Source organism: Heterodontus francisci, chromosome 22 (assembly GCF_036365525.1).
Source record: "Heterodontus francisci isolate sHetFra1 chromosome 22, sHetFra1.hap1, whole genome shotgun sequence".
Taxonomy (NCBI): Eukaryota; Metazoa; Chordata; class Chondrichthyes; order Heterodontiformes; family Heterodontidae; genus Heterodontus; species Heterodontus francisci.
The window spans coordinates 70,548,733-70,558,805 of record NC_090392.1 but is presented as its reverse complement, the minus strand read 5'-3'; the positions used below and the strand labels follow the sequence as shown (position 1 = coordinate 70,558,805).

General features: G+C 41.5%; 1 protein-coding gene across 1 annotated transcript in view; it reads left to right on the top strand.

The window, feature by feature from the left end:
* The first annotated feature begins 2,716 nt into the window (after positions 1-2,716).
* The window catches only part of LOC137381410 (dixin-like), a 156,929-nt gene continuing 149,572 nt past the window's right edge, over positions 2,717-10,073 (top strand). Inside the window, exons 1-2 of the mRNA XM_068053962.1 lie at positions 2,717-2,847; positions 6,204-6,300. Of these exons, the coding sequence (XP_067910063.1) occupies positions 6,277-6,300 (24 nt within the window). The 5' untranslated portion in view covers positions 2,717-2,847; positions 6,204-6,276. The remainder of the gene's footprint in view (positions 2,848-6,203; positions 6,301-10,073) is intronic.

The following is a 10,073-nucleotide window of genomic DNA, read 5'->3' as shown; positions in this document are numbered from 1 at the left end:
CGCCAAATGACTTTGACGGTCTGCTCGGGGAACCATCCGACAGGATCCACCGTTTCCTTTTCCCGTAGGGCCTTAAGGACATTCCGTGCAGACCACTGCCCGATGGACCGGTGGTCAAAGGTGTTTTTCCGCAGAAACTGCTCCACGAAGGATAGGTGGTACGGCGCCGCCCAACTGCATGGTGCGTTCCGCAGCAATGTGACCAGGCCCATCCTTCGCAACACCGGGGAAGGAGTGTGATGAAATACTCTTCACTTGCCTTGATAAGTGCAGCTCCAACAACACTCAAGAAGCTTAACACCATCCAGGACAAAGCAGTCCACTTGATTGTCATCCTATCCAACACCTTAAACATTCAGTCCCTTCACCACTGGTGCACAGTGGCAGCAGTGTGTACCATCTACAAGATGCACTGCAGTAACTTGTCAAGCCTCCTTCAACAGCACATTCCCAACCTCTACCATCTAAAGGACAAGGGCAGCAGACACGTGGGAACATCACCACCTGCAAGTTCCCCTCCAAGTCACACACCATCCTGACCTGGAACTGTTATCACCATTCCTTCACCGTTGCTGGGCCAAAAACCAGGAATGCCCTTCCTAACAGCACTATGGATGTACTTACACCACATAGGCTGCAGCGGCTCAAGAAGGTTGCTCACCACCACCTTCTCAAGGGAAATTAGAGATGGGCAATAAATGCTGACCTTGCCAGTGATGCTCACATCCAGTGAATGAATAAAAACCTTTTCCAAAGTGAGAGTTTGTTAAGTGGTGACCTCTGTAATTATTGAAAAAGGGGACAAAGAACCCTTACATAAGAAAATTAATTACAATGTTGTTAAACTTACAACCAGACAAACTAGTATTTTCTATGGTGAGGATCAACTTAAGCTCAGCTACTATAAAATGATATGCAACTGCCACTGTTTCTTGTTTTATTACTGTTCAATAAATCTTCTGGCAATTAAAGCCTAAAAATTGGTTGAGTGTATTTCTGTTAGGTCACCTCTCAGCCTTCTCTTTTTTAGAGAAAAGACCCCAAACCTGTTCAAAATTTCTTGATCGGTACAGCTTTTCAATTCTGGTTAATCCTTGTAAATCCTTTTTGTATCTTTTCCGGTGCCTCTACATCCTTTTTATAATGTAGAGTCCAGAACTATACATAGTACTGTAAGTCATAGAGTCATGGTCATTTACAGCACAGAAGGAGGCCATTCAGCCCATCGAGTCCATACCGGCTCTCCACAGAGCTATGCTGTCAGTCCCACTCCGCGGCTCGATCCCTACAGCCCTGCAAGTCTATTTCTCTCAAGTGGTCATCCAAGTGCTCCAAACAATGTTCTGTACAAGATTAACATAACTTCTCAGCTTTTAAATTCAATTCCTCTAGAAATAAACTCCAGTGCTTCATTTGCATTTTTATGACCTTGTTAACCTGTGTTGCTACTTTTAATAGTTTGTGAATCTGTACCCCGAGACTCTTTTGCTCCTCTATCCCATTTAGACTTGTTTTTAAAGTTCTCCTTATTCTTCTTACCAAAATACACCTCAGAGTTAAAAAGTAGCTTTTCATGAAGAACTTGAATCAGAAGGTTGTAGGTTCAAATGTCACTCCAGGACTTGAGCATGAAAATTAAGGCTGACACTCCAGTGCAGTACTGTGGGAGTGCTGCACAGTTGGAGGTGCCATCTTTTGGGTGAGGTGTTAAACCGAGGCCTTGTCTGCCCTTTCAGATGGATGTAAAAGATTCCATGACGCTATTTCCAAGAAGAGCAGTGGAGTTATCCCCAGTGTCCAGGCCGATATTAAGCCCTCAAACAACATCACAGTGGGTGGCACAGTGGCGCATTGGTTAGCACCGCAGCCTCACAGCTCCAGGGACCCGGGTTCGATTCTGGGTACAGCCTGTGCAGAGTTTGCAAGTTCTCCCCGTGACTGTGTGGGTTTCCGCTGGGTGCTCCGGTTTCCTCCCACAGCCAAAGACTTGCAGGTTGATAGGTAAATTGTCCATTGTAAATTGCCCCTAGTGTAGGTAGGAGGATTGAGGGAAGGTGGGGATGTGGTAGGATATATGGGATTAATGTAGGATTAGTATAAATAGGTGGTTGATGGTCGGCACAGACTCGGTGGGCTGAAGGGCCTGTTTCAGTGCTGTATCTCTCTATGACTCTATCACAAAGACAGATTGGCTGGTCATTATCATTTGTGGAAGCTTGCTGTGTGCAAATTGGCTGCTGCATTTCCTACAACAGTGACTACACTTCCAAAGTACCTCATTGGCTGTAAAGCACTTTGAGACATCTGTGAAAGTTGCTCTATAAATGCAATTTTGTTTACTCATCAAATACTTGGGTACATCTCTACAGCCCACCTTGCCTTAAAATTAATAATATGGAAGACCATGCACTATGTATTGCACCCCCCATCCCCCCACACACGCTTTTTTGTCACTGCCTCCATAATAAGATGATAGCTCCAGGCAACCAATATTGGGGCTGAAGAGGCTGCCGACTGCGCGTGCGGACGGGCGGTTGGCAGCTGAGCCGTTGGCAGCCGCGCCTGCGCAAATCCGACAGGTTTCCGTGTGTCGCGACTGCGCGCTGGAGAGAGAACGCTGGCGTCCGGGTGCAGCGCACGCGCACTAAACACACAAGCGAGGCGCCACCTCTCTCCCGGCGAGTTGCCATGGAAACGGGTACGCTTTGCTGCTCTGGGGCTGTTGCGACACTGATGCCAGTTAGAATTAATTCCGCTTTTTTCCTTTTTAAAAAAAAAGAAACTGTTAATTACATCGTGTTCAGTCGCTTCTGGTGGATATGCTGGGAAGCTCCGGGCATCTTTAATGTGAGTAGCCAACTTTTGAATGAGCCTACGTGTTTTATTTCCCACACAGTGCAAATCAGACCTGTCCAGTGGGCCATGTGGAAGGGTGATGTACAACAGTTTTGCGCCGCTTGCTCATAATTCTTATTAAAAAGAAAGATAACAATCAGACAGAAATACTGGCCCCGAAAATAGCATTTTGCAGTTTAATTACAAGCTCTAAACTCACGACCTGATGACTTAGAGGGAGACAATATGCAATTGGATTTTATTTGTTTTCAAATCACGAGTCTTAGCTTTTGGTGCTGGAGTAACACAAATGCAGCATTTCATTTTTGCAGCTGACTGAAGGTGGTAGAAATAAGTCCCAACATTTGCAGCTATACTTTCAAGAGGAGTTGTTAGATATTAGATTGTAATTGAATGAACAGCATTTTCCTATCTTTACACCTGAGCCTGTTCCTTTGAAGGTTGGGTTGCAGTTCCATTGAGGCTGGCAATTGAAGTGGTCATTATTGATGGGTGAGATCACACCTTGACATTGAGTGCTATGGATAGCATCAAACACTGCTCTCAATCAATATGTACTTTCTAGCAAAGGACCATTGAAATTCAAATATTAGATGCGAGAAACCTGATTGATTTTTTTCCCCTCTCTGGCCTGAAAATGCTGACCCTACCACTGCTGCTCTGGCAAAGATTAATGAAATCAGCACAGGCTGAGGATTAAATCTGGTCTATGTGATTTATTTGCGCTAAACCATTGAGAGAATCTTTAGTATTTTGTTTTGAATTTTTTTTTTGCCCCTTACCCCATCAGTTGTGAAGGTAGCTTATTGCTGAGACACCGTTTCACAGGTGGTGGTGACATTCTGATAAATGGCTCATTCAAATGGCAATTTATGTGTGATGCTAAAGTGAGTGTTGGCAGTTGTTAGGACTGATGAGCAGACTTCCTCCTATTGCAAAAGACAGCCTTGTAATTTCTAGCTGTTTCATAATGCAACAATTTTTTAGTGTCAGGAAATGGCAATTTTGCCTATTTATTGTAACAAATCTGATTTCCCTTCGAGTGGAATCACATGCCATAAGGTAAACTGGTGCATTGTTCTATCTGGTAGATGTGCTTTGAGCACATTCTCACCGCCTACAGTGAAATGAATGCTTTAAAAGAAGTGTTTCCTTTAATCCTGCCACCCAACATAACCATACAATAACACTCTTGTCCATGGGAGTGTTACAATGTGAGAATTAACCATTGTAGCTTCTGCATATACTCTTTCAGTTGGATAGAATAACAGCAACTACCATTTATATAGTGTTTTTAATGTAGTAAAATGTCCTAGGGCATCGCACAGATGTGTAAAAATTGACACTGAGCCAAATAAAAATACTTGGATGAGTGACTAAAAGCTTAATCAAAGAGGCAGGTTTTAAGGAGTGCCCATTAAGTAAGAGAGAGAGAAGTGGGGAAGTTTAGAGAAGGAATTCCAGAGTTTAGGGCCTCAATGGCTACAGGTGTAGCCACCACTGGTGGGGTGAAGGGAATGGGACACACACAAAGAACAAAGAACAGTACAGCACAGGAACAGGCCATTTGGCCCTCCAAGCCTGCGCTGATCTTGATGCCTGCCTAAACTAAAACCTTCTGCACTTCCGGGGACCGTATCCCTCTATTCCCATCCTATTCATGTATTTGTCAAGATGCCTCTTAAACGTCGCTATCGTACCTGCTTCCACCACCTCCCCCAGCAGCAAGATCCAGGCACTCACCACCCTCTGTGTAAAGAACTTGCCTCGCACATCCCCTCTAAACTTTGCCCCTCTCACCTTAAACCTATGTCCCCTAGTAACTGACTCTTCCACCCTGGGAAAAAGCTTCTGACCATCCACTCTGTCCATGCCGCTCATAACTTTGTAAACCTCTATCATGTCGCACCTCCACCTCCGTCGTTCCAGTAAAAACAATCCGAGTTTATCCAACCTCTCCTTATAGCTAATGCCCTCCAGACCAGGCAACATCCTGGTAAACCTCTTCTGTACCCTCTCCAAAGCCTCCACGACCTTCTGGTAGTGTGGCGACCAGAATTGCACGCAATATTCGAAGTGTGGCCTAACTAAAGTTCTGTACAGAGATCTGAGATGTAAAAGTACAGTCATTGGAAGGTTGTAGGAGGTTACTGGGTTAGGGAGGAGCAATTTGAACACGGGGATGAGAATTTTAAAACTGAGGCGTTGATGGCTCGGGAGTCAGCGTAGGTCAACGACCATAGGGATGACGACAGGTGAATGGGACTTGGCGTGAGCTTAGATGCAGGTAGCAGAGATTTGGATGAGCTCAAATTTATGGAGGGTGGAAGATGAGACTCCAGCTAGGAGAACAATGGAATAATTGAGTTTGGAGGTAACAAAAGCATTGATGGCAGGGGGCAGAGACAGGCCATGCTACAGATGTGAAAGGAGGTGTTCTTTGTGGTGGAGAGGATATGGGGTCAAATAGGATGCTGGATTGCAAACAGTCTGGTTCAATTTGAGACAGTGACCAGGGAGAGGATGGAATTGGCAGCAAGAGAATGGAGTTTGTGGTGGGGGTTGAAGACAATAGTTTTGGTCTTCCCATTGTTTAATTGGAGAAAGTTGTGGCTCATTCAGGTTTGGATGTTGGCAAGCAGTTGACAATATCAAGGTGATTGAGCGAGGGGTGATGGTGAGATAAAGGTGGGTATCATCAGCATACATGTGAAAACTGATGGCATGTCTTCGGATGTTGCCTCTGAGGGGCAGCATGCAGATGAGAAAGAGAATGTTTGGGAGTGAGCCAAGCATAGATCTTTGGGCAACACCTGAGGTATCAATATGGGGGGTGCCATTGCAGGACATTCTATGGCTATGACTGGGTAGCTAAGAGTAGAACCAGGCGAGGGCATTCAAATAGACGGTGGAGGTGAGGTGTAGGAGGTGGACAATGGTGTGATTAACTATGTTAATGAGAAGATATAGTCTTCCACAGTCAGTCACATGATGCCATTTATGACTTTGATTAGAGCTGTGGCAGGTGCAAAAAGCTGATTGGAAGGATTTAAACATGGAGTTGCAGGAGAGATGGGTATAGATTTGAGAGGCTGAAAATATGTTCAAGGATTTTGGAGAGGTAGAGGAGGTTGGAGATGGGGTAATAGTTTGCAAGGACAGAGGGATCAAGGGTGGGTTTTTTGGGGAGGGGTGCTGACTACAGATTTGAAAGTGATGGGACAGTTCCTTAGGAGAATATCAGCTTGTCTGGCAACCAGGAAGGAAAGTTGGGTATAAGTTCTAAAAATGTACTATTTATTAACTTTGAAATTTGAGTCTTCTAAATATCTTTCTCCTCCCTTTAGTGTTGAAAGTAATTTGTGCAGGCTATTCCAAAGAGCTGTAGATCTGACTTGCAGCTGTACAAATTCCTGAATTATGTGCACGCCTGAAAAGCACTCTGTAAGTATTCAAAGAACTATATCAGCAGCAAAATGTTTAGATTAAAGTATGCATTAGTAAAGTTAACTGTATTATTTGTATTCAATGTAGCTTTCCAGTGTTAAAGTTGTCAGTCTGTGACAGCAACCTTACATCAGGCACCTTAGCTTTGGTGGGGGGCCTGCAGTGTGTTGTTTCAATTTTAACCAATCCGTCATCCCTTCCAAATGTTCAGTAACCTTGCTTGTACTATAATCCTCTTTCTCTTTTTTTTCCTCTCTTTTTTTCCTCTCTTTTTTTTCCTCTCTTTTTTTTCCTCTCTTTTTTTCCTCTCTTTTTTTTCCTCTCTTTTTTTTCCTCTCTTTTTTTTCCTCTTTTTTTCCTCTCTTTTTTTCCTCTTTTTTTCCTCTCTTTTTTTTCCCCTCTTTTTTTCCTCTCTTTTTTTTTCCTCTCTTTTTTTTTTCCTCTCTTTTTTTTTTCCTCTCTTTTTTTTTCCTCTCTTTTTTTTCCTCTCTTTTTTTTCCTCTCTTTTTTTTTTCCTCTTTTTTTTTTCCTCTCTTTTTTTTTCCTCTCTTTTTTTTTCCTCTCTTTTTTTTTTCCTCTCTTTTTTTTTCCTCTCTTTTTTTTTCCTCTCTTTTTTTTTCTCTCTTTTTTTTTTCCTCTCTTTTTTTTTCCTCTCTTTTTTTTCCTCTCTTTTTTTTCCTCTCTTTTTTTTCCTCTCTTTTTTTTCCTCTCTTTTTTTTCCTCTCTTTTTTTCCTCTCTTTTTTTTCCTCTCTTTTTTTCCTCTCTTTTTTTTCCTCTCTTTTTTTCCTCTCTTTTTTTCCTCTCTTTTTTTTCCTCTCTTTTTTTTCCTCTCTTTTTTTTCCTCTCTTTTTTTCCTCTCTTTTTTTTCCTCTCTTTTTTTCCTCTCTTTTTTTTTCCTCTCTTTTTTTCCTCTCTTTTTTTTTCCTCTCTTTTTTTTTCCTCTCTTTTTTTTTCCTCTCTTTTTTTTTCCTCTCTTTTTTTTTCCTCTCTTTTTTTTCCTCTCTTTTTTTTCCTCTCTTTTTTTTTCCTCTCTTTTTTTGCCTCTCTTTTTCTGCCTCTCTTTTCTGCCTCTCCTCTTTTTTTCTCTTTTCTCTTTTTTTCTCTTTTCTCTTTTTTCTCTTCTCTTTTTTTTCTGTCTCTCTTTCTCCTCTTTTTTTCTCTTTTTCTCCTTTTTTTCCCCCTTTTTCTCTCTTTCCCTTTTTCTCTCTCTTTTCTCTTTTTCTCCTCTTTTTGTTCTTTTTTCCCGTTTTCTCTTTTTCTCTTTTTCTCTCTTCTCTCTTTCTCTTTCTCTCTTTTCCTCTCTTTTTTCCCCTCTCTTTTTCCCCTCTCTTTTTTCCCCTCTCTTTTTTCCCCTCTCTTTTTTCCCCTCTCTTTTTTCCCTCTCTTTTTTTCCCTCTCTTTTTTCCCCTCTCTTTTTTTCCCTCTCTTTTTTCCCCTCTCTTTTTTCCCCTCTCTTTTTCCCCTCTCTTTTTCCCTCTCTTTTTCCCCTCTCTTTTTTCCCCTCTCTTTTTTCCCCTCTTTTTTTCCCTCTCTTTTTTCCCCTCTCTTTTTTCCCTCTCTTTTTTCCCCTCTCTTTTTTCCCCTCTCTTTTTTCCCCTCTCTTTTTTCCCCTCTCTTTTTTCCCCTCTCTTTTTTCCCCTCTCTTTTTTCCCCCTCTTTTTTCCCCCTCTCTTTTTTTCCCCTCTCTTTTTTTCCCTCTCTTTTTTCCCTCTCTTTTTTCCCCTCTCTTTTTTTCCCCTCTCTTTTTTTCCCCTCTCTTTTTTCCCCTCTCTTTTTTTCCCTCTCTTTTTTTCCCCTCTCTTTTTTTCCCCTCTCTTTTTTTCCCTCTCTTTTTTTCCCCTCTCTTTTTTCCCCTCTCTTTTTTTCCCCTCTCTTTTTTTCCCCTCTCTTTTTTTCCCCTCTCTTTTTTCCCCTCTCTTTTTTCCCCTCTTTTTTTCCCCTCTCTTTTTTTCCCCTCTCTTTTTTTCCCTCTTTTTTTTTCCTTCTCTCTTTTTTTCCTTCTCTCTCTCTCTCTTTTTTCTTCTCTCTCTCTCTTTTTTCCTTCTCTCTTTTTTTCCTTCTCTCTTTTTTCCTTCTCTCTTTTTTTCCTTCTCTCTTTTTTTCTTCTCTCTCTCTCTTTTTTTCCTTCTCTCTCTCTTTTTTCCTTCTCTCTCTCTCTTTTTCTTCTCTCTCTCTCTTTTTTTCCTTCTCTCTCTCTCTTTTTTCCTTCTCTCTCTCTCTTTTTTCTCTCTCTCTTTTTTCTCTCTCTCTCTCTTTTTTCTCTCTCTCTCTCTTTTCTCTCTCTCTCTCTCTTTTCTCTCTCTCTCTCTCTTTTCTCTCTCTCTCTCTCTTTCTCTCTCTCTCTCTTTTCTCTCTCTCTCTCTCTTTTCTCTCTCTCTCTCTTTTCTCTCTCTCTCTCTCTTTTCTCTCTCTCTCTCTCTTTTCTCTCTCTCTCTCTCTTTCTCTCTCTCTCTCTCTTTTCTCTCTCTCTCTCTCTTTTCTCTCTCTCTCTCTCTTTTCTCTCTCTCTCTCTCTTTTTTCTCTCTCTCTCTCTTTTTTCTCTCTCTCTCTCTTTTTTCTCTCTCTCTCTCTTTTTTTTCTCTCTCTCTCTTTTCTCTCTCTCTCTCTCTTTTCTCTCTCTCTCTCTCTTTTCTCTCTCTCTCTCTCTTTTCTCTCTCTTTTCTCTCTCTTTTTCTCTCTCTTTTCTCTCTCTTTTCTCTCTCTTCTCTCTCTCTTTTCTCTCTCTCTCTCTCTCTTTTCTCTCTCTCTCTCTCTCTTTTCTCTCTCTCTCTCTCTCTTTCTCTCTTCTCTCTCTCTCTCTTTCTCTCTCTCTCTCTCTCTTTTCTCTCTCTCTCTCTCTTTTCTCTCTCTTTATTTAAAACACCTTAACCCTTATTAATGCTTCCAATGTTACATGCTTTCAACTTTCAAAGATCAACATGATCTTCTAAAGCCCTTTGAACTTTCTGCAAACCTAATCTATATGAGCAATCTTAAATACCTTGAAGTATGCTCAAGAAAATCCATCAACATCTAACATGACCAATAGTGGCCAATCAAGGTGAGCAATGCAGTCATATGATTCACCTTTCAAAGGTGTCATTCAATTAAACAGACACGTGGATACTATAATTGTCATGAGTTTGATTTTTAATACTTTTCTTTTAATTTAATTCTGTTTTTGAATTCCCAGTACTTAAATGGTAAGGAGGAGCCAACACTCAGTTACCTTTCAGTGCCTTGTTAAGAGTTATCTGTGTAAAAATGTGACACTGTCATCTGCCTTTGCTCTTCAATTTTGACACTCCTTAGCTTTAGTTGGTACAGTAGTGCTAATTTGCTATATTACATGGCACCACAATGTGGACCACCCTATGTGTGGTGATCTCAAAGGCTATAATTGAGCCTAGTGATGGGATTCAGGTGAAAACCTGAGAGTGAATAAGACAGTGACTGAAGGTAGGGATGCTTGCTCGAGGAGCTTTGTCGGGATGAGGGGAGTGCTGAGCCTGGTGCTTCCAGCAGTTAGTGTTGGGACCTTCAGCATTTCTAATTTTTATTAATGATCTGGATTCAGAAGCTCAAACAAAACAGATCAATTTATAGGTGATGTTAAGTTTGGAGGTATAGTTTTATTTTTTAGGAAGCAGCTTGGGAACTACAAAATGACAGACCAAATACATTAGTGAGCAGATCAATGGCAGATGGAATTTAATATGGACGAGTGTCAAGAAATACATGAATCATGGTGAAGTTGCTGAGGGTAATATTGAAAGAAATATAGGGATTT